The sequence below is a fragment of the Oncorhynchus nerka genome, linkage group LG13 (assembly GCF_034236695.1).
Source record: "Oncorhynchus nerka isolate Pitt River linkage group LG13, Oner_Uvic_2.0, whole genome shotgun sequence".
NCBI lineage: Eukaryota > Metazoa > Chordata > Actinopteri > Salmoniformes > Salmonidae > Oncorhynchus > Oncorhynchus nerka.
Window position 1 is genome coordinate 60466870 of NC_088408.1, and position 24473 is coordinate 60491342.

The 24473-nt window shown below is 43.1% G+C and overlaps 2 protein-coding genes across 2 annotated transcripts in view; one reads left to right on the plus strand and one right to left on the minus strand.

Annotated features, from left to right (window-relative positions):
• LOC115139760 (acetyl-CoA carboxylase-like) overlaps positions 1 to 7484 on the plus strand; it is a 47288-nt gene extending 39804 nt beyond the window's left edge. The window contains 4 exon segments of the mRNA XM_029677504.2: positions 1813 to 1967; positions 3092 to 3262; positions 3518 to 3654; positions 3737 to 7484. Of these exon segments, the coding sequence (XP_029533364.2) occupies positions 1813 to 1967; positions 3092 to 3262; positions 3518 to 3654; positions 3737 to 3863 (590 nt within the window). The 3' untranslated portion in view covers positions 3864 to 7484.
• A 14-nt stretch (positions 7485 to 7498) lies between these two features.
• Positions 7499 to 23960, minus strand: LOC115139764 (forkhead box protein N4-like). The gene is made up of 9 exons (XM_029677514.2): positions 23874 to 23960; positions 20323 to 20510; positions 15278 to 15390; positions 15042 to 15152; positions 14011 to 14138; positions 13695 to 13791; positions 13035 to 13242; positions 9054 to 9437; positions 7499 to 8632 (listed from the first exon to the last, which is right to left on the minus strand). Exons 1-9 carry the CDS (start codon positions 23951 to 23953, stop codon positions 8376 to 8378), a joined length of 1566 nt encoding a protein of 521 aa, XP_029533374.2. The 5' UTR covers positions 23954 to 23960; the 3' UTR covers positions 7499 to 8375.
• Positions 23961 to 24473: the final 513 nt, after the last annotated feature.

Consider the following 24473-nt stretch of genomic DNA (forward strand, 5'->3'; position numbering starts at 1 on the left):
ATCAAATTGTAATTTAGATACAACCAACTCTAAATACAAACTCCTGGACAAACTCACAGAGAGGAGAATAAGGCTATAGGTTAAGATAGAAACAACATTAGAGGGAGCATAGAATGATTCCAGACACTGCCACCCTCCTTTCCCCACTGGGAAAGGTAGGGAGTAAAAGATATGTTTACACATGATGACACTTTGACCTCTCCCCTCTCAGCGGCCCATGCAACTTAGTCTTGACATAGAACAGATAACTGCAACCTCGCCACAGTATTATACAAAAATACCATTCTGATGATAAGTAACTTACACACATTTGATGAATATAAAACATCTTACATATGTTACCAACAAATTCTGAATCTTCCACGACAGGTCATGAACAGTCAATCGTGTTTGTGAAGTTATGATATTTGAAGGAAACCAGATCAAAATATGAAAAGTGTCTGTTGCTTCTACATTGATAAAGTGTGATCATAAAGTTACTGGTCCCCTCCCCCATGTCAAACACTTGGATTCAGGAGGCAGGATTATTAAGGGGATAGGGTGACATTAACTCTCATTTTAATACACCGATGATAACATGATATTCTCTTGCCTAATTTAAATAAGTGCCACCTTGTAACCAAAATCGGAGAAGATGTGTTTGCAGAGTGGCATGGTTTATATAGCTAGATAGCTACTCTACTGGTGCCAAAATTCGGAATGTAGGGTATCAGCAAATCTAATTTAAAGTTGATCCTATTCATCTATGGCAAAGATACTTATATGTTTCCCCTTTCATCTGTGTCTGGCTAGTTACTGGCTAGCTAGGTGTTCAGCCAACTTGGAACAAAAGGGGGGGGTCATTCAAAACTCGGACGCAGTTGTAAAGTCAGCACATCTGTCTGTGATGCATCACGGGAGACATGCTAAACGGGAGACTTTTTTCAAATGTCCTGGTTGTTAGCCATGAGAGAAAGTACTTTTCAGAATGACTGTTCGGTTTTTCCATGTCTAGAGTCCAGTGGTGTAAATTACTTAAGTAAAAGTACTTTTAAGTTTTTTGTTGTTGTTGGTATCTGTACTTTACTATTCATATTTTTGACTTCTAATCCACTACAATCCTTTAGAAAATAATATACTTTTTACTCCGTACATTTTCCATGAAACCAATAGTACTTGTTACGTTTCGAATGCTTAGCAGGACAGGAAAATTGGCCAATTCCCACACTTATCAACAGAACATCCCATGTCATAACTACTAACTCTGATCTGGCGGACTCATTAAACACACATTTTCCATTTGGACATTATGTCTGAGTGTTGGAGTGTGCCCTGGTTATTCGTCAATTTTAAAAACAAGTGAATTGTGGCAGCTGGTTTGCTTAACATAAGGAATGTGACTTTTGATATATTTAAAATCAAATACTTTTAGACTTTTCCTCAAGTAGTATTTTACTGGGTGACTTTTACTTGAGTCAAAGGAAGCTATCTTTACTTTTACTGTGGGTACATTTTCCACCAGTGCTAGAGTCACAGGGGTTCGACAACCATTCAGAAAACAGCGGGGTCGTGTTCATTAGGCACCAAACGAAAGGAAACAGGGCAAGACTTGCTAATGCTAATTTTCTGCTTTCCATTGCAAAATGTTTTTAAACATCTTTAATTCGGTGTCCTATTGAACAGGGACTGAAACGGGGAAAGACATCCTGGACTTGGCCAATAAGAAATGCACATTTTCCGCTTTTTATTGCAAGATGTTTTTAAACCTCTTTAATTCTGTGTCCTAATGAACAGGGAGGAGACATTGGTTAATAAATCCTTTTGACTGGCCAGGTACACCGGAGCTGACAGACAAACAGCGGAAGGACCTGGAAGCCAAGCTGAGGGCCAGAGAGGAGTTCCTGCTGCCCATCTACCACCAAGTGGCAGTGCAGTTTGTGGACCTCCACGACACCCCTGGTAGAATGCACGAGAAGGGTGCCATCACGGTAAAAAACAATCCTCCCTTTTTGTGTTTTACAACAACACTTTGTGTTATAATTGGGGTTGGAATCCCCAAAAATTAAATGAATGGAACCCACATTTAAATTCCTTTCCACTGTTCCGACTAGCAAAATAAAGTTCTGAACCAGTTTGAAAACAAGAAAAGTTATGGTTTATATCGTTCCTGTCTGTTATTTTTTTAAACATTTAGCTCAACATAAAATTACTTCACCAATCAGTGCGGATAGAGCAGCTTGCTATGGAGTGGGCAAGCTATAGTTGTTTACATGCAACTATAGCGAGATGCGACTGAAATTTTGCAGGTGGGAAGTGAGAGATGGTGGAGGAGGCTTGGCTTGAGGCTCTGAGCATCTTGTTATGACATGCATTATCTGAATTAGTTACACAAAATTATACCAACAGAAGAGCGGCTTTTATGAAGGAACTTTGAATGTCCTTGAACTTCCAAGAGTTGGCTTAGCGTTGGACCAGAGCTAGCTGCCTAACCTTTTTTTAAAGTTAATAAATCCAATGTGGAATGTGATAACTTTAGTAACCTTAACTAGTATAGAAAAAGTTAATCCATTCTTCTCTAATTAAAAAATCTCTCTCCCTAATTTCTGAATCACGTTTGTAATGTCGATAGACTACAGTAGCCTATGCTTCGGAGGGGGAGGGGCAGGTAGCCACATCTGGCAGGCAGACAGTGGAATACATTTCTGAGGCACAGCGTGAGGGCTTTGCATAGGTGTTTTGTTGCATTTTTTTGGTACTGATAAAAACGCCAGAACATAAAATAACTTTATTAACCGGTTGCTATTCTTTTAAAATGACAGTTCTGTTCCAGAACAGTGTAGATCACTTTCGTTCTGATTCTGTTCCTTGAAGGATTCCGATATTTTCCGGTTTTTGGTTCTGTTCCCTGAACTGGTTCCAACCCCCAGTTGTGATAGTCAATCAAACAATGGAAGGTGGCAGAACAAACCCTGGAAAGCAAAATAAAGTTCAATGAGACCTCAATGGGCAGACAGGAGATGAATATGTGATGCCTGGTCCCATTCTCCACACCTGCCATGGGGCATTAGTGTCCCTCACTCTATGGTCTATGTAACCTGGTGGTCACATGCAGGACATCCTGGACTGGAAGAATGTGCGGAGCTTCTTCTACTGGCGTCTGCGGCGCCTCCTGCTGGAGGGCGTGGTGAAGTGCGAGGTCCTGCAGGCCAACCCAGAGCTGAGTGACGGACACATCCAGTCCATGCTGCGCCGCTGGTTTGTGGAGACCGAGGGCACGGTCCAGGTATGGATGTCACAACGTAATTGCTCTGTTCATGTGATACAAGCAAGGCTATCCTATTGTAATGGAGTACCCCTGTCTGAAACATGTAATCCCAATTGTCACCCTCGGAACATTTTAGTTATTTTTGGTCCAGTGTTTAAGATGTTGGGTTACTGCGTGGGGGACCCAGGTTCGAATCCCACTGGTAACACAATCTATTACAATCCATGGTGTGTAGAAGTGTTTTTAGAGTTCGGTTCTGTGCTTAATTTCCAGGCGTACCTTTGGGACAATAACAAAGCGGTGGTGGAGTGGCTGGAGAAGCATTTGGCCAAAGAGGACGGCACACGATCCGCCATCAGAGAGAACATCAAGTACCTGAAGAGGGACCACGCCTTGAAACACATCCGCAGGTACACACACACACACACATTGCTACACTTGAAAGTACTGTCTGCATATAATCCTATGTACCTACTGTGTGTGTTATCCCAGCATTGTGCAGGCCAACCCTGAGGTGACCATGGACTGCATCATCCACATGAGCCAGTCCATCACTCCATCCCAGAGGGCCAAGATCTCCCACCTGCTGGCCACGATGGACGGCACCGCGCCCAGTTAAAATCCAGATCTGAGGCTGAGCTGCCCAATGCCTTACACAGGAAATCCCTGAAGTTCTAGCATAGGGGAGAGAATAGATAAGTAGGTCTGTGGGATGTAGACCCAGGGCAGGGGGACACATGCACTATCTCCCCTTTCGGTGCCGCCTACTTTCTATTGTTGAGTTGAGACAATAAAGCTAAGACGCCAAAGAAGCCAAAACGTGTCTAATTCTCAGGGTTCGGGCTAGTTTGGGCTGCTCATACGCTATAACCATGCAGCACTATACACTACACATGCACTAGATCAAGGGTCCCTGCTTTGGGTAGATTTATTTTTCTTTCCTCAGATGGTCGGGGGGCCGGAACATAGTTATAAATCATTTGTACACTGCAAATTGACCGCAAGAATCCAAAACATATATAGTATTTGACATAATTTTAAACCTTGATTTCATTGGGATACGATCACTTATGCCTCTCTATTTATGCGTGGGAATACTTGGGAACAGATTCCCTAAATTAAAATCCCTTTTAGCTGATTTCCTAGCGATTTTAGTCTTATATGTTCAACAAATGAAATATATTTTTTTAAATCTTCAGCTTGGGGTGCCAAATAAAATCGCCCGGGGGTTTCGGTAAGTATTCAGACCCCTTGACTTTTTCCACATTTTGTTACGTTACAGCCTTATTCTAAAATGGATTCATTTGTTTTTCCCCCTCATCAATCTGCACACACTACCCCATAATGACAAAGCAAAAACAGATTTGGGGATTTTTTTCTAAATTTATACAAAAATAAACGCTACAAGCTTGGCACACCAGTATTTTGGGATTTCTCCCATTCTTCTCTGCAGATCATCTCAAGCTCTGTCAGGTTGGATTGGGAGCGTCGCTGCACAGCTATTTTCAGATCTCTCCAGAGATGTTTGATCGGGTTCAAGTCCGGGCTCTGGCTGGGCCACTCAAGGACATCCAGAGACTTGTCCCGAAGCCACTCCTGCGTTGTCTTTGCTATATGCTTAGGGTCTTTGCCCTGTTGGAACCTTCACCCCAGTCTGAGAACCTGCTCCAGAGTGCTCAGGACTTCATCAATGATCTCTCTGTACTTTGCTTCGTTCATCTTTCCCTCGATCCTGACTAGTCTCCCAGTCCCTGCCACTGAAAAACATCCTCACGGCATGATGCTGCCACCACCATGCTTTACCGTAGGGATGGTGTCAGGTTTCTTCCAGACGTCACATTTGGCATTCAGGCCAAAGAGTTCAATCTTGGTTTCATCCTTTAGGTGCCTTTTGGCAAACTCCAAGCAGGCTGTCATTTGCCTTGTGCTGAGGAGTGGCTTCCGTCTGGCCACTCTACCATAAAGGCCTGATTGGTGGAGAGCTGCAGAGATGGTGGCCCTTCTGGAAGGTTCTCCCATCTCCACAGGGGAACTCTGGAGCTCTGTCAGTGACTCTTGGGTCACCTCCCTGACCAAGGCCTTTCTCCCCTGATTGCTCAGTTTGGCCGGGCGGCCAGCTGTAGGAAGAGTCTTGGTGGTTCCAAACTTCTTCCGTTTAAGAATGATGGCCTCCGTGTTCTTGGGGACCTTCAATGCTGCAGAAATGTTTTGGTACCCTTTCCCAGATCTGTGCTTCGACACAATCCTGTCTTGGAGCTCAAGGGACAATTCCTTTGACCTCATGGTTTGGTTTTTGCTCTGACCTGCACTGTCAACTGTGAGACCTTTTTAAATAGACAGGTGTGCATTTCCAAATCATGTCCAATCAATTGAATTTACCACAGGTGGACTCCCAAGTTGTAGAAACATCTCAAGCATGATCAATGGAAACAGGATGTACCTGAGCTCAATGTTGGGTCTCATAGCAAAGGGTCTGAATACTTACGTAAATAAGGTGTTTTTATATACATTTTCAAAAATGTCTAAAAACCTGTTTTCGCTTTTTCATTATGGGGTATTGTGTGTAGATTTATTTAATACATATTAGAATAAGACTAACGTAACAAAATGTGGAAAAAGTCTTGGGTTCTGAATTCTTTCTGAATGCGCTGTACATGGCAACATTGGTGTGGTATTGTAGCTTTAGCGGTTCAAGAGCAGTGGTGAATCCAAATACTTCCAAATCAAGCATATGGAGCTTTTATGCACATTTAAAAAGTATAAAAGTTATCAAAAAGCTGTGAACAAGCAACCTATTCCAGACTGGTCTACATATTTTTAAGTTTGAAATGTGTTTCTAGCTTAAACGGTATAAGACTAGTTATAGGCTACATTTTTACCATTCTAGTCTATGGCCATTGAAATGCATTGGGAAAGGGCTGATTTTGGTGTTGGTAGCTTTTACGGTTTTGGCACTACAGGTTCCAGTGGAATAATAATAATTGAAAACAATTTTTTAAGAGTAAACCATTTTCATTAATCACACCTAATTATCAAAAGTACAACCCCCCCCCCCCCCGCCCACCTGACACGACAGGTAGGTTAAAGTAAATGGTCGAAGTATTTGAACTCGGGTCTGGTTTCATGTAGTTTTAACATTGCTATGATCAGAGGGAACCACCACTACTCTTTAGCATTTCTGATTCACTTCATCAATAGGATTTGAAAACATGAATTGAATGGATTGGACCGTGTGCCTTTTTATCAGTATTCTATCAAGCTTCTCATTGCTAATGCTGTACACTGGCATTTTACAACGGGGTTGACCAGGGTTTCTGCTCTGGTGTGTTGATCATTCTGTTCATATCTGGGAGAATGTGTGCCGACCTTTGAATGTACGCCAGCCAGGGGCCGAACAGAGCCCTCATTTGTGTACCATGTAAAATACTTTATTTTTTATGTGCCAGTGCAAAGACAATACACAAGCCTGTCTGGTGGTTGGGTGATGTGTAACCTTTACTTCAGTATGTTCCTAGGCCGTCATTGAAAATAAGAATTTGTTCTTAACTGACTTGCTAGTTTAAATAAAGATAAGATACTGACCCCAAAAAAGACTAATTTCAGTGACATTAAATTACATTAAATGAAATTAATTTTAATTTGTTTAATTTACAGAATCATTTCAGTGACAATGGTCTAGTAGGAAAATTTTATTTTTTTCCCCTCAAAATGGGATATGTCAGTATTGCCCTTAAGACTAACCTGTACAATTTGAAAGTCAGGTCATATTTTTTAGTTTTTATTAACCAGTGTTTATTTGTGTGCCCTTGAATTTCTTTCTTTGTATTATTGTTTTTTTGACTGAATAACAAATACACCTGAGTCATTTCATTTGTGTTTTTTTGTTGTCAGTGATGGTGTATGCTGGAGTCTGAGTGAATAATCCTATATAAATGCAGGTGGATAAATTCACACCCGTAGTATTTGTATAGTAATGATTTGGAACAAATTGACATTGATATGACTGTCTGTGATATGTGTTTTCATTGTTTTTAATATAATGCTGATTGTTGCTTAAACGCAGGTGAACAGGGGCAGAGAAGGGTATAATGGGTCCCCAAGCCATTCTGCTGCTGTTGCCTTCATCAAAATACCAGATATCCATTTGAAATTGTCAATAATATATGTAAAATATCTGCCATGTACTTACCCCTTATTCGAGTAATGTATAGTATCTGTAAATAAATGGAATGAATCTGTTTTCAGCAAATAACTTTTTATTTATCCATTGTGATTTAACAGTACATGTAGCCTGACATCCTCCCAAAAGTTGTGAATAATTCAATGAATATTATGAATTTGGACTTTGACAGATTTGAGCATATTTTCAAATGCTGAAATTTGTCAAATGGTCTACAAATGCTATTATTAGACAGGTTTTGGAATGTATGGATAAATACTGTTTAAGAAACAAGCTTTTCAGTGGAGATCACAGGGATTTAAAACACAAATATACAGTAAACGGTGTTCGATAAATTCCTCCCCTTCTCCAGCTGCCATTTAATAAATAAAACATCACAGTAATACTGCCTAGCACAATACACACAATAGCTAAATAACAGGGAACTAACAGTGCCATGGTAAGGCTTACAAACACAGGGAAGTCAACATTGTACAAAACTGGCAGAGATGGTTCCTGTTGCCTGCTAGGTTTGTGTACGAACAGTGTAGGACAGCTCTGGGGTCTTTGCTTGGCAAAGTCGTCGTCCCCCCCCCCCCACCAAGGGAGACATCACTATATTTTAGTCAATTTCCTCCCGAATTTCAGTTTTCCTCATTGGTTACTCCCATTGTAAAACCACACAGGTAAAAAAGCAATGACTTTGATCAAATCACCCTCCGAGCAGACTTCTTTCTCTCATCTGAAGTAGTGGCTTAGGTATGGCAACACAAGTTGCTCTGTCATCGGGGATGGAGAAAAGCAATGAGGATTCAGGCTTTTCAGTGGAGGATGTTGGGGGCTTTTTGGTGCCAGGAGTGTGATTGACAAGTAGAGCCACAGCAACAAATAAAAAAAGTGTTTGTATTGTTGGTGATGCCTCGTTGCAGCTCTCCCCTTGTGGTTTCCCTTGTGGTGCAGGGGATGTTTTCATTAAAGCAGGGCAGTGATGGGCTTGCTGTTGCCTGGCGTGCCCATGTATTGGGAGGAGAGGGTGTCCAGGGCGGCGTAGGAGGTGTACATGCCCGTCACCTGTAGGTCTGAGAAGGGCATACTGCCCCCGCTGTAGACTGGAGGGAGGCTGCCCGTCATGGTGCCGATGTCACAGTCAGACAAACGCAGGGGAGAGTTACTGAAGGTGCCCAAAGCCTCCAGGTTAAAGCTGTCGTCTTTCATCTCCCACAGGTTACCTGGGGAAGGAGGTAATTGTGTCACGTCACTGGTCATCACTGCTTCTGAAAGCCAAGAAAATGGCCCAACTGCCGTGCAAAGTCACGTTGGTATGCAGATTGTTAAAGGCCCAATGGTGAAAAAGAAACAAATAGTTTTTTTTGGCAAGAGCAATTTTATTGGCAGAGGTTTGGAACTCAGGTTGTTCTATTAACCAATTTACTGCCTGGTGATGTCAGGCAGGCCAAAACATCTGGTTTTCAGGTGGTCTTTTCAAACGAGTCTTACACTAAAAGGGCATTATAATAGAAGAAAATCAAAATATTATTCCAACCTCACAGTGTGGAAATGTATATAAATCACAGGAAATCACATTTTTGATTGCACTGGAGTTTTAAGACGGTATATAATGTTGTTGTGACTAGTACAAAAGCTGCCCACCTTGTAGGGCGAAGTCCATGATGCTGGTGTCCAGTGTGTCCACCTCTGCGTTGACCTCACCATGGAGACTGTAGAACTCGTGCGGCTGCTTGCCGGGATGCTGGGTAGCGAGGAGGCTGTTGGAGAGGTCAGGAACGGTGTGCAGGGGGGGCGTTTGGGCAGGGGGGGGGGACACCGGGGCCAGCCTGGCCTGGGCATGGAGCTGGTGGTGCTGGTGCATGGGCAGGCACTGCAGAGACAGGGTGACCATGGGCTGGGGTTGCATCTGGCCCGGGACAGGCAGGGATAGGCCAGATGGACAGATAGGCAGACGGGTCATCCCGGGGTCCATGGGCTTCCGTCTGCAACTCTCCGGCCGGTCCGTGATCAACCTGTCCAACTCATCTGACAGGGAAAGAGGGAGCAGACCAGTTCAGCGACTGATGACTCCCTTTAAAATTTAAAAAACAAAGCAGATTCTTTCTCTGTGATGCTGCTTATCACAAGGGCCGGCATACCAGGGCCCAAGAGGCAGCTATTGAAAAAAAAAAAAAAAAAGTAAATATATACAGTATAGATTATATTTACCATATATATATGTAATATATATTTTATTATTTTACTACAACCGCCAACCAGAGGAGGATTCAGGAGCCCGCTCTCAATGAGAGTAGACAGCCTGCTGCTCCCTGCTGCTGCTCTGCTAATTGTCAGTTGTCAGATGGGGGAAGGAGAGGAGGTAGGGGGGGGTACATGCCTTGATTGGGTAACTGATTAATAAAAAATGAACTGCATAATAAATTGATGTGACTGGTCAATTATGTGAGTCGGGGGCTGGGCACAAGAGGCAAAAGAAAAATAATAATTGCATTTGTTTATCCAACTACAGGAGCCCGCTCTCAATGTTCAAGATGCACCAGAGAGCATCATTTAGCCACAGAGGATCAATAGTTTCTCAAAAATAACAGTGGATTACATTTTAGCACAAGCACATACAATACAGGTAAAATGTCAAAATAAAGGAAAAACCAACATGGTGTCTTAAAAGGCCAACACGAGCTGCACCTTGGCATCGATTCTACAACTAGACCTAAACCATGCCAGGAAAATGCTTCCCACTCCCACATTTTATTATTTGTATCCCTCATTTACTCAAGTGTTTCATTTACTTTGGCAGTTACTGGTTGCCTGCAGTCGGGAAGGCCACAATTTGGCCAGCATGCGTGCCAAATATATAGCTTGTTGCCTTGTAGCCATAGACATAATCCATAGAAGGGTTTTGGAACTTCTTACCCTGGGTACACTAGCAATGGCTGCCAGTCCTGATTTAAATGGGAACTGCCATCTATGGATTATATTTCTATGGTTGGTTGCTGCTGTCTGTTTTGCAGGAAAAACATACAGTTTGGAAAGCCAATGCCTTCCGCTGAAAAGAGAAGACTAATCTGTCTTTAGAACTAATAGAAGCAATAAAGCCCTACAAAAAGGGCTTTATTACAGGCAGAAATACTTCTCAGTTTCATCAGCTCTCCGGGTGGCTGGTCTCAAACGATCCCGCAAGTGAACAAGCCGGATGTGAAGGTCCTGGGCTGGCGTGGTTACATGTGGTCTGCGGTTGTGAAGCCGGTTGGTCGTACTGCCAAGTTCTCTAAACGACGTTGCCAATTGCACGCTCCCTTAAAACTTGAGACATCTGTGGCATTGTGTTTTGTGACAACACTGCACATTTAAGAGTGATGTTTTATTGTCCAAAGCACAAGATGCACCCGTGTAATGATCATTCTGTTTAATCAGCTTCTTGATATGCTACACCTGTCAGGTGGATGGATTATCTTGGCAAATGAGAAATGCTCACTAACAGGGATGTAAACAAATGTGTGTACAAAATTGTAGAGAAATAAGCTTTTTGTGAGTATGGAAAATGAATGGGATCTTTTATTTCAGCTCATGAAACACTTTACATGTTGTGTTTATATTTTTGTTCAGTATATAGTGCCCCATCATGACAAAGCAAAAACAGGTTTTTAAAACTGAAATATTACATTTAAATAAGTATTCAGACCCTTTACTCAGTACTCTGTTAAAGCACCTTTGGCAACTATTACAGCTTCGAGTCTTCTTGGGTATGACGCTTGGCACACCTGTATTTGGGGAGTTTCTCCCATTCTTTTCTGCAGATCCTCTCAAGCTCTGTCAGGTTGGATGGGGAGCGTTGCTGCAAAGCTATTTTCAGGTCTCTCCAGAGATGTTCGATCGGGTTCAAGTCCGGGCTCTGGCTGGGCCACTTAAGGACATTCAGAGACTTGTCCCGAAGCCACTCCTGCCTTGTCTTGGCTGTGTGCTTAGGGTTGTTGTCCTGTTGGAAGGTAAACCCCCACCCCAGTCTGAGGTCCTGAGCACTCTGGAGCAAGTTTTCATCAATGATATCTCTGTATTTGCTCCATTTATCTTTCCCTCCATCCTGACAAGTCTCCCAGTCCTTGCCACTGAAAAACATCCCCACAGCATGATGCTGCCACCACCATGCATCACCGTAGGGATGGTGCCAGTTTTCCTCCAGACGTGACGCTTGGCATTCAGGCCAAAGAATCAGACCAGAGAATCTTGTTTCTCATGGTCTGAGAGTCTTTACAGTAGGTGCCTTTTTGGTCAACTCCAAGCGTGTGCCTTTTACTGAGGAGTGGCTTCCGTCTGGCCAATCTACCATAAAGGCCTGATTGGTGGAGTGCTGCTTCCTTCTAGAAGGTTCTCCCATCTCCATAGAGGAACTCTGGAGCTCTGTCAGAGTGACCATCAGGTTCTTGGTCACCTCCCTGACCAAGGCCCTTCTCCCCCAATTGCTCAGTTTGGCTGGGTCGGCCAGCTATAGGAAGAGTCCTTGTGGTTCCAAACTTCTTCCGTTTAAGAATGATGGAGACCATTGTGTTCTTGGGGACCTTCAATGCTGCAGACATTTTTTTGTACCCTTCCCCAGATCTGTGCCTCGACTCAGTCCTGTCTCGGAGCTCAAAGGATAATTCCTTCGACCTCATGGCTTGGTTTTTGCTCTGACATGCACGGTCAACTGTGGGACCTTAAATAGACAGGTTTGTGCCTTTCCAAATCATGTCCAATCAATTGAATTTATCACAGGTGGAGTCCAATCAATTCGTAGAAACATCTTAAGAATGATCAATGGAAAAAATATGCACCTGCGTGTAACAGTATAACTTTAGACCGTCCCCTCGCCCATAACCGGGCGCGAACCAGGGACCCTCTGCACACATCAACAACAGTCACCCACGAAGCATCGTTACCCATCACTCCACAAAAGCCGCAGCCCTTGCAGAGCAAGGGGAACCACTACTTCAAGATCTCAGAGCAAGTGACGTCACCGATTGAAATGCTATTTAGCGCGCAGCGCTAACTAAGCTAGCCGTTTCACATCCGTTACATGAGCTCAATTCTAATGTAAATCTCATAGCAAAGGGTCTGAATAGTCATGTAAATAAGGTATTTATGTTTTTGCGTTTTATACATTTGCTAAAATTGATGTTATTATGGCTTTATTATAAGGGTTCTTGTTGTTCTTTAACATCAAATTTACCACGCATCCAATTGCATCTCGGTGCACAGATTTGTTTACCGAAAATGATGGTGTGACTATGATTTCTTAATCCAGCCCTGTTTATAGCAGTCCACCAAATGTGACAAATGGATAACCTCTTTCGTTTATTCTTGAATTAGAATGTTGTCATCAATTGTAACATAGCCAACTGTAGCCATGACACTTGCCACACTGACATATAAAACTGAATGGGCATAATCATCATAATTGGTGGTGGTGAGTGTTCTTCATTGATGGGCTATGTTCATTCTAGTACACAAAGGAAAATGTTTTTAAACATTATGCAATGGAAAAGGTTGTCCCTCCTGGTTTCCTTCCCTTTTCTTTCATTTTGTGCCTGGTGAACAGGACCCAGGTTATGTGTGAATGGGCCTCAGTTGGTCCTGTGTTCTCACCTGGGTTGGCCATGCTGCGGCGGATGGCTGGGAGGTCCTTACGCTTCCACTTCTGCATCTCCTCCTCCATCTTGTCGATCTTGACCGGGTTCAGGGCCCAGAGGCAGCCCTTACGAGACGACCCACTCGTCTTGTTCTCCACCTTCTCAAAGCACTTGTTTAGCGACAGGTTGTGTCGGACTGAGTTCTTCCATCCGTCTGGTGCTGTCTTCAGGCGGATGAAAACCCAGGAAGAGGAAGGAGACATTTAAATGACTGACTTAGCACAATGCTTACCTAAAATATCTGCTTCCCCAATCCCTATTGAATATTAGGCCAGTTTCTCAGGCCCAGATTAAGCCTAGTCCTGGACTAAAAAGCATAGTCAATGGAGATTCTTTATTGAGCATGCTTTTTAGTCCATCGGTAGGCTTAATCCGAGTCTGGGAAACCAGCCCTTAGAGCTGGAGTGTCAATCTCATTCCATGGAGTGCCTTGTGTCTGCAGTTTTTTGTTTTTTCCTTTCAATTAAACCCTAGACAACCAGGTGTGGGGAGTTCCTTACTAATTAGTGACCTTAATTCATAAATCAAGTACAAGGTAGGAGCGAAAACCCGCAGACACTCAGCCCTCTGTGGAATGAGTTTCACACGTACCTGAGAGGATCCGATCGAGTCATACCTTAAAGTAGGGGAAATGTTCCTTCATGAAGGTGTAGATCTCGCTGACAGGGAGACTGCCTGTCTTGCTGTTCTTCAGAGCCATAGAGATCAAACAGCTGAGGATGGACCAAAGTAGCGAGGCAATAAGTGCATTAGGCTACACATACTGTTGATAATTAGACCAGGTTCGTGTTCACTGGGCATCAAAGGGAAGAAAACTGACTGAAACAGGAAAGGACTACCTGAATTTGTCCTTTTCCATTGTGTGCCCTAATGAACACGACTCAGGCAATACAATAATATTATAATGCCACTTGGCTCAGGGGGAAGCTCACCTGTAGGAGTAGATGGGCTTGGGGAAAGTCTTGGGCTGCAGGTCCTGGTTTTGTGGAGCCAGGCGCGGCTGTGTGAACAGGCTTTGGTTGTTGAACGAGACATTGCCATAGAGCCCAGCAGGAGTACACTGAGAGGGAGAGAGGGCAATGAGAAATTAGTGAACAATCTAGAAAATCTGTATTGTGTATTATTTTCAACTTATTTCAAAAACATATTTCTTGTTGTTTGAATGAATGGCATCTAAATATCAAACCCTTAATCAGCAGCAGGCGGTAAACTGGTAGAGTAATCTCTAACAAATTACATTACGTTGCTCTTATACCCATGTAATAACACTGTAATTACTCTAGTAACACTACTATATTAACAGGTTTACATTGTAACTTAGTTATCCACTGGACAGCTCTTATAACTATTTTAGTAACACTAAATACTCAAACTATTCTGTGTACAAAATATTAGTCACAGCTTCCTAATATTGAGTTGCACCTCCTCAGAACAGACTCAATTCGTTGGGGCATGGACTCTACAAGGTGTTGAAAGCGTTCCACAGGGATGCTGGCCCATGTTGACTCCGATGCCTCCCACAGTTGTGTCAAGATGTCTGGATGACCTTTGGACCATTCTTGATACACATGGGAAACGGTTGAGCGTGAAGAACCCAGCAGTGTTGCAGTTCTTGACACACTCAAACCGGGGCGCCTGGCACTTTCTACCATACCCCGTTCAAAGGCACTTCGCCTTGCCCATTCATCCTCTGTATGGCACACACACACAATCCACGTCTCAATTGTCTCAAGGCTTAAAAATCATTATTTAACCTGTCTCCTTCCCTTCATTTACACTGATTGAAGTGGATTTAACAGGCGACATCAATAAGGGATCATAATTTTCACTGGGATTCACCTGATCAGTCTATGTCATGCAAAAAGCAGGTGTTCCTAATGCTTTATACACTCAGTGTATGTAACAATTAATCTCTAATTAACACACTGTATCCACAGCCCAGTTGCAGGGATGACGTAGTTACCTGCTGGCTAGTCTGGGTCAGAGTGAACACTTGTTGGGGTGTAGGTTGGTAGACAGAGGCAGGGCATTGGTACCCTGGGGAGGGCTGTCCATTCATGGAGAATGGAGACATCTGTGGAGTAGACCGAGGACAAGTTTAGTATATTAAGTTTTTCCTATACTTTATTGTCCTAGAGTATAAGCACTGATTTTTTAAAAATGTGTTGATAAATAATTGGTTCGGGAAGCAAAACCTACACTTCCGCTTTGGGCGGTGATGACATTAATTCCCAGGGGGCTGTGCTGCATGTTGCTCTGTAGGTGGATCATGGCTCCCTGTCCCCCTGCCATGGTTATGTTGTTCATCTGAGCTGTGAGGAAGGAAGAAGTACAACATCCAGGTCAGTCTCCAATCAATCTCCACACATCGGCCCTGTTACAATCCTTTCTTCCTCGTTTCCTTGAGGTAAGTGTAGATATGTAGGTGATGGGATAAATTCCTTTCACTAATCCAACCATTCAGATCTGTGATTGTACTTCAAGGAGGATGCATTTGCAAAGTATTCAAATAGGGCCCATGGCCCTATCAAGATTTAGCACAGGCCCGAGTCTATACCCCCTTATACTTTAACGATTTGATTTGTCTTGTAAGTCTTATTAACCAGGTTGACAGTTATAGCTTTTTTAACTGTAATGGCTTTGGCTAACTTGTCCTCCTCAACATCCGGGCCTAGCTGTACTCCTGAACTATCCAATCAAAGCGTATGTGTGTGGATTTGAAATGGCGCTGCCCCACCGACGTGGAGTGTGTGTGCGCCTCACCTTGAATCCAAGATAGCATAGCAGCAGGACGTGTGTGTTTGTCTTTGTCTTATCCCGTGTCAATAGCCAGTCTTTTTCGTATATATCTTAATCTCACTTTCTATCTACGAACTAAATATACTTTCCTGAAACCCGCCTCACCCAATGTGGTACGGGTCTGCTATTTTTTTATTCCTTTTAACTGGAACTTCCATCAGGAGCTAGCCAGCTAACTAGCTACTAGTCTTTGTTAGCCACGGCTAGCGGTCTTCACCTTTTTCTCGGTCACCAGCCAGCCTTAGTTCGGACAACACCTGCCAGTCTGCACAGCATGATATCAACCCAGAGCATATCAGACTGCTTCTCTCTACCACATCACTGGATTCCTGCCGCTCTGGATCATTATACCGGATCATCGCAGCTAGCTAGCTGCAAACGAGTGGCTACTGTTAGCTAACACCTCTGTCCCGAAGCAAGCACCAACTAGCTTTGAGCTAGGCCCATATACCAGCTAATTCTAGGGCTACAACACCTCCTTTGCCAATTGGCCTGGACCCTTTATTGTCGACATGGAGCCCCGCCGATCCATCACGACTGGACTGCCGACATGATCACCCGATGTGGTCTCAACAGGCTATTCTGTTACGATGTCGCCGAAGAAATACTAGCCCCGGCCCGCTAGCTTTTCTGAACACTGTGTCCCCTGCTCGCCTAGCGTAGTAGTGACTACCGAACAGCACCCTGACTCACCTATTGCTGCTCTTTTGACCTTATGATCAGTCGGCTACACAGCTGATGTCCCCTGGACTGTTTCAATAACACGGTACCTCATTTTGTTTACCTGTCGGCCCCAGCCTCGAACTCAGGTCCTGTATGTACCTAACTGACCCGCTCTGCCCATTCATCGCCATTTACTCGTTGTTGTCTTAGCTCTCCTGATCAACGCCTGTGATTGCTTTATACCTCTCACTAATGTCATTATGCCTTATCTACTGCTGTCTTGGCTAGTTCTTATTGTTTTATTTCACTGTAGAGCCCTCAGTTCTGCTCAGCATGTCTCAGATAGCTTTTTTGTCCTACCCCGCACAAATGCGGAGACCTCATCTGGCTTAACTAGTACCTCCAGAGACGAAACCTCTATCATCGTCACTCAATGCCTAGATTTACCTCCACTGTACTCACATCTTACCATACCATTGTCTGTATTATGCCCTGAATCTATTCTACCACGCCCAGAAATCTGCTCGTTTTATTCTGTGTCCCCCAACGCACTAGACGACCAGTTCTTATAGCCTTACCCTATTTCCTACTCCTCCTCTGTTCCTCTGGTGATGTAGAGGTCAACCCAGGCCCTGTAGCCCCCAGTCCCACTCCTATTCCCCAGGCACTATCATTTGTTGACTTCTGTAACCGTAAAAGCCTTGGTTTCAAGCATGTTAACATCAGAAGCCTTCTCCCTAAGTTTGTTTTATTCACTGCTTTAGCACACTCTGCCAACCCTGATGTCCTGGCCGTGTCTGAATCCTGGTTTAGGAAGGCCACGTAAAATTCTGAAATTTCCATCACCAACTACAACATTTTCCGCCAAGATAGAACTGCCAAAGGGGAGTTGTAATCTACTGCAGAGATAGCCTGCAGAGTTCTGTCATGCTATCCAGGTCTGTGCCCAAACAGACCTACTTTTAAAAATCCACCTTTCTAGAAATATCACTGTTGCCACTTGTTATAGACCACACCTCAGCCCCCAGCTCTGCCCTGGACACCATATGTGAATTAATTTCCCCCCCATTTATCTTCAGAGTTTGTACTGTTAGGTGACCTAAACTGGGATATGGGATACCCTCATAGATATCATCCTGACCAACCTGCCCTCTAAATACACCTCTGTTGTCTTCAATCAGGATCTCAGAGATCACCGCTTCATTGTCTGCGTCCGTAATGGGTCCGCGGTCAAACGACCACCCCTCATCACTGTCAAACGCTCCCTAAAAAACTTCAGCGAGCAGGCCTTTCTAATCAACTTGGCCCAGGTATCCTGGAAGGATATTGACCTCATTCCGTCAGTAGAGGATGCCTGGTTATTCTTTAAAAGTGCTTTCCATCTTAAATAAGCATGCCCCATTAAAAAAATTTAGAACTAAGAACCGATATAGCCCTTGGTTCTCTCCAGACTTGACTGCCCTTAACCAGCACAAAAACATCATGTGGCGTACTGCATTAGCATTGAATAGCCCCCATGATATGCACATTTTCTGGGAAGTTAGGAACCAATATACACAGAGGCAGTGAGGAAAGCAAAGACTTGCTTTTTCAAACAGAAATGTGCATCCTGTAGCACAAACTCCAAAAAGTTCTGGGACACTGTAAAGTCCATGGAGAATAAGTGCACCTCCTCCAAGCGACCCATTGCACTAAGGCTAGGAAACACTGTCACCACCGATAAATCTACAATAATAGAGAATTTCAATAAGCATTTTTCTACGGCTGGCTATGCTTCCACCTGGCTACCCCTAACCCGGTCAACAGCTCTGCACCCCCCACAGCAACTTGCCCAAGCCTCCCCCATTTCTCCTTCACACAAGTTCAGATAGCTGATGTTCTGTAAGAGCTGCAAAATCTGGACCCCTACAAATCAGCCGGGCTAGACAATCTGGACCCTCTCTTTTTAAAATTATCCACCGCAATTGTTGCAACCCCTATTACTAGCCTGTTCAACCTCTCTTTCATATCGTCTGAGATCCCTAAAGAAAGTTGCCACGGTCATCCCTCTCTTCAAAGGGGGAGACACTCTAAACCCAAACAGTTACAGACCTATATCTATCCTACCCTGCCTTTCTAAAGTCTTCAAAAGCCAAGTTAACAAACAGATCACCAACCATTTAGAATCTCACCGTACCTTCTCTGCTATGCAATCTGGTTTCCGAGCTAGTCATGGGTGCACCTCAGCCACGCTCAAGGTCCTAAACGATATTTTAAATGCCATCGATATTAGACAGTACTGTGCAGCCGTCTTCATCGACCTGGCCAAGGCTTTCGACTCTGTCAATCACCGCATTCTTATCGGCAGACTCAACAGCCTTGGTTTCTCAAATGACTGCCTCGCCTGGTTCACCAACTATTTCTCAGATAGAGTTCATTCAGTGTGTCTAATCGGAGGACCTGTTGTCCGGTCCTCTGGAAGTCTCTATGGGGGTGCTACAGGGTTCAATTCTCAGGCCGACTCTTTTCTCTGTTTACATCAATGATGTCGCTCTCGCTGCTGGTGATTCTCTGATCCACCTCTACGCAGACGACACCATTCTGTATTCTTCTGGCCCTTTGGACACTGTGTCAACAAACCTACAGATGAGCTTCAACGCCATACAATGCTCCTTCCGTGGCCTCCAACTGCTCTTAAATGCAAGCAAAACTAAATGCATGCTCCTCAACCGTTCGCTGCACCCGCCCGCCCGTCTAGCATCACTACTCAGGACAGTTCTGACTTAGAATATGTGAACAGCTACAAATACCTAGGTGTCTGGTTAGACTGTAAACTCTCCTTCCAGACTCACATTAAGCATATCCAATCCAAAATTAAATCTAGAATCGGCTTCCTATTTCGCAACAAAGCATCCTTCAATCATGCTGCCAAACATACCCTTGTAAAACTGACTATCCTACCAATCCTTGACTTCAGCGATGTCATTTACAAAATAGCCTCCAACACGCTACTCAGCAAATTGGATATAGTCTATCACAGTGCCATCCGTTTTGTCACCAAAGCCCCATATACCACCCACCACTGCGACCTGTATGCTCTCGTTGGCTGACCCTCGCTTCATATTCGCTAAACCCAATGGCTCCAGGTCATCTATAAGTCTTTGCTAGGTAAAGCCCCGCCTTATCTCAGCTCACTGGTCACCATAGCAGCACCCACCCGTAGCACGCGCTCCAGCAGGTATATTTCACTGGTCATCCCCAAAGCCAACTCCTCTTTTGGTCGCCTTTCCTTCCAGTTCTCTGCTGCCAATGACTGGAACAAATTGCAAAAATCACTGAAGCTGGAGTCTTATTTCTCCCTCACTAACTTTAAGCATCAGCTATCAGACCAGCTTACCGATCATTGCACCTGTACACGGCCCATCTGTAAATAGCCCACCCAACTACCTCATCCCCGTATTGTTATTTATTTTTTTGGTCCTTTGCACCCCAGTATCTCTACTTGCACATTCATATTCTGCACATCTATCACTCCAGTGTTAATTGATACATTTTAATTATTTCGCCACTATGGCCTATTTATTGCCTTACCTCCCTAATCTTACTACATTTTCACAAACTGTATAAAGATTTTTCTATTGTGTTATTGACCGTACGTTTGTTTATCCCATGTGTAACTCTGTGTTGTTTGTGTTGCACTGTTTTGCTTTATCTTGACCAGGTTGCAGTTGTAAATGAGAACTTGTTCTCAACTGGCCTACCTGGTTAAATAAAGGTGAAATAAAAAAAATATGAACATAAACCTGTCTGCTGCTCCAGCAGGCTGGCCCCCAGCCCCTGGGAAGGCCCGTTGAAGTCTCCTTCGCCACCACCGCGACCATCGGCCATCTGCTGAAGCCGGGGAACGTCTACAGAGGTGAGCCACGACAAAGACTGCAGGTCCCCGGGGAGATCCTCCTCTCGGAGCTGGGAGGGGTCTGTGGTCAGAAGTCTGCAGAGGCGGGACACAAGCAACACAACCACTCAGATACACAGCCTAGATTACAACTGTTCATTATATCCAGACCTGGGTTCAAATACTAGTTGAAAGCATTGTTGTGATGGAACCAATACCAAAAGTCCCAAAAGTGCAAACTCTTAAACAAATTAGAAAGTAACATTTTATAAATAGTATTCGAACCCAGGTCTGGTTATATCTAGGGCAAATATAAAATACACTGACTGAACAGCGAGTTATTGTAAAGTAATACATTCAATACTGGAGGCGGAGAAGTGAGAACAAGTCATTATTCAGGAGTATCGTTTTATCTGGGATTTACCACAAGTAGATTATAGAGTGCTATTTAATTAGGCAATTACTGCAATAGTAACATTATGGACACTAGCCAAGATTCTCAACATGATTAATCCCTCTTCAAATTTGCTTGTGAACTTCCTCATCAACATTAGACATTTTAATGTTTACTTCCCCAGTTTTGGGAAATACTGTACAAAAAACCCCCCACTAGATTAACTACACAACCACAACCTTGTCTAAAATGAATTTCCTTACCAGCGTACAATGACATGAATTAGGATTTACTGTATCATTTCTGCTTAATCGGGGCAAGGGCCTGCCTCTCAGCTTTTTATCATTATTTCTTTAAAAAAAAGTAGGGCTCTGCGGGAAGAAAAGAGAGGAATCCTCTTGAATCCTCTCCAGTCGTCTTTGCACACACTTACTGTAGAAGAGTTCAGTCATTGGGGTCGCTATGACAACACTCACTATTCAGTTTCTTTGTGGGTCTGGACACCGTAGGACCCCAACCCCAACTGCAAGCAAAATTACCCCTATGTCAGGTGACCACAATCTCCCTCTAACCATTGGCTGAATCATACGTACACAGCGCATGAGATCATTTGAAAACATGGGAGAGCGGCACATGTTGCTCTGTAACAGTTGGCCTTGTCTATTGAAAAGTGATTGTGTCCCAAACGACAAATCTGCCCAGTGGCACGTGGCTCTATTGTTTCCCCCCAGACCCTTCCTTGATTGTCTTTGCCGTTTAAAAAAAAAAACAGTCCCTGCATTAATCTGTTGGAATGACAGCTCTCACACAAGAGACAAGTAGGATGCCATCTGCTTCCCTGTCCCTTTCCAGCCTCTCCCCTCAATGCCCCCTCCCTCCCTCCAGAAGGGCAGTAGACAAGGCCCTGGGGGAAGGTGGGGGTGAGGGGTTGGAGGTCAGGCCACACTGCTCACTCAACCTGTCACCTGAATAAATGACATCATTTCACCAGGGCTTTGGACACCTTGACTGCGTGTGCCAGTAAAGGCTTGTGAATAACCGTCTCTTTCAAAGCAGAGTGACAGAAGCTCCTGTGAAACTGTACACCACAGACAACACCTATTTCATCTTGAGCTTTGAAGTATGAGCTTCCTCTACCCCCCCCCCCCAAAGACACATGTACATCCGCCACATACATTCTCTCTCTTTCCCTCTCTCTCTCTCTCTCTCTCTCTCTCTCTCTCTCTCTCTCTCGCTCCAGCAGAAAAAAACACACCAAAAATGTATATAGTTAAGGCTAAATCCAAATTGGTGAAACACATTTTAGAGAGCACTAGGTCCAATGGAAGCATATGCCCAAAATATTATTATTTTGGCCTCAAAGGAGCAATCTGCAGTTGCTACATAAATTTTTTGGCTTACAAATTAATAATAATAACAATTGTTTCTTGAAGAATATAACTTAGAAAAATGCCTCATGAGTTTAGTTCAGTTGTTGTACCCCATCAGAATACAAAATATAAGCTTGTTTTATTCTGTTTGTAAACATTGTAAATGTAAACAAACACTGTAAAGCCTCAAAGATGCTTGAAAATATAATTTGGATATCTTGGATGATCAGTCCTTTCCTCAATAGCTCTGTTTATCTATACATTTAAGAGTGGTTATACATTAAAGAGTGGTTATACATTAAAGAGTGGTTATACATTTAAGAGTGGTTATACATTTAAGAGTGGTTATACATTAAAGAGTGGTTATACATTAAAGAGTGGTTATACATTAAAGAGTGGTTATACATTTAAGAGTGGTTATACATTTAAGAGTGGTTATACATTAAAGAGTGGTTATACATTAAAGAGTGGTTATACATTTAAGAGTGGTTATACATTAAAGACTGGTTATACATTTAAGAAGCTTTTTTATTGTTTCAACTCAATGCAACTTCACAGAATTTTTCCACTTACCTTAGCTGTAGTTGGATCCCCAATACAGTTATTGGGATATGTATTTTGTTTAATTTACATAGGTATGTAATTCTTTCTGAAATAAAGTAAGGTCTAAAGCACCTTACAAGCACACCAAGCCAACTCATATTACACAAGTATCCCTCTCTCAAGGACGTCTGACGTTTATGGTGGTTCAATCTACTTTTGAATGTTGTTATTGAGATGCATCAAATGCAGACATGACATTGAGATGCATCAAATGCAGACATGACATTGAGATGCATCAAATGCAGACGTGATTTGTAAGGTGTTTTGGACCTTTTTTTCTCCAAATGAAAGAGGTACAAAAATCATGTTAGGTTGTGTTTTGAGTAAAACATGAACATCCCTTTAACGATTAGTGGGATTTGAACACAATATTTCAACTCGATTGGAAACAGTCCTCGCCTATGACTCATACTTAACGTGTTAAACGAATGAGAACTATGCAAGGAGGTCCCATTCTTAACGCTTGTCTGAAAATCTCACAAACATCTCTAGACCCCTCCTCCCTCCCACACACTTAACCCACAATAAAGTGGATGTTCAGCGAGGCAAGGCATGTTGGGCTATGGTGTCCCCCATCTAGCACCAGTCACACACGTTCAACACTGCAGCTCACCCCGCTCCCCCTCTTATTCCCTCCACCTCCTCCTAATTGGGAGCCACTTCTCTGCAGTAGTCACCCGGAGAGCCCCATCTCCCCCTCGGAGCCGGCGGGCCAAGAGGCTCAGTCTCTCCGTGTGCCGACAGCGGGAGTGTTAACAGAGCTGATGGTTTCTGACAGATCCATTCAGACTGAAAATCATTCATTCTAAGGTTGTTGTTTTTTCTTTCCACTTTTTCATAAGCCCCCTCCCTTCACTGAAAGAGCTGTCCATCTACATTTAGATGAAACATATAGGGATATTTTGGAAAATACATCTTGGAATTATCCTTATGCCTGAACATTTTGAACCATATTTTCAGTGTTTAAGCGTTGCCAACTTGACAAAATACAAGATGTATCAAAAACCTTATATCGGTGGTTAGGATTTAGTCTGGTTAAAATCATTCAAAGGCTGTCTTTAAAGTAACTGAATGTTATAAATCCAGTCTTACCTGTAGTCTTGTGGAGAGGGATGATGACCTGAATTTTCGAGAATTCCTGACATGCTGGTCGTAATTCTACTTTCTATCATTTCCCGGGATGTTTGATAATGCTGCAACAAGGGGAAAAGTGCAACTGCGTAAGACATCTAGGCTACAGTGCTTTCATTGAATTTAGGCCTGGGTCTATTTCTGTTTTCAAAACTGAAACAACAATTTGAATTCCTTTGTTTCCTTGTTTTAGCAACTCATTATATATGGTATTATACTGGCATTTAGATAAATAAAATATTAGCATTTTCTATTATTTATTTAATCATACAAGCTACAATGAATGTATATAGAAAACAATCTGAATCAGATTATGACCAGTTAATGATGGGACCTACTGTTATAAGCTAATGACAATCATATCACCTCTTATGGCAAAAACATAACAATTTAATATTAACATAGAAAACAACACCTTTTTGGTGTAAAAATGATGGTGTAAATCAATTGATTGATTTTGCCAATAATGGCTTTTTATTTAATTTCAGTTCACAAGGCTATTTATTAACTTGACTGCTTAAAAAATGTATACTTGATGTGCAATCCCAAAATATCGCCGCG

Bases quoted from the DNA above. Each gene is read 5' to 3' on its own strand.
- LOC115139764 (XM_029677514.2), bottom strand. From the start codon at position 23,953: ATGATAGAAAGTAGAATTACGACCAGCATGTCAGGAATTCTCGAAAAT. The intron at 14,139-15,041 runs GTAACTACGTCA...TCTCCCTCTCAG, and splicing joins TGACCCAGACTAGCCAGCAG to TGTACTCCTGCTGGGCTCTA. The intron at 8,633-9,053 runs GTGGGCAGCTTT...CTCCTTCCCCAG, and splicing joins CATGGACTTCGCCCTACAAG to GTAACCTGTGGGAGATGAAA.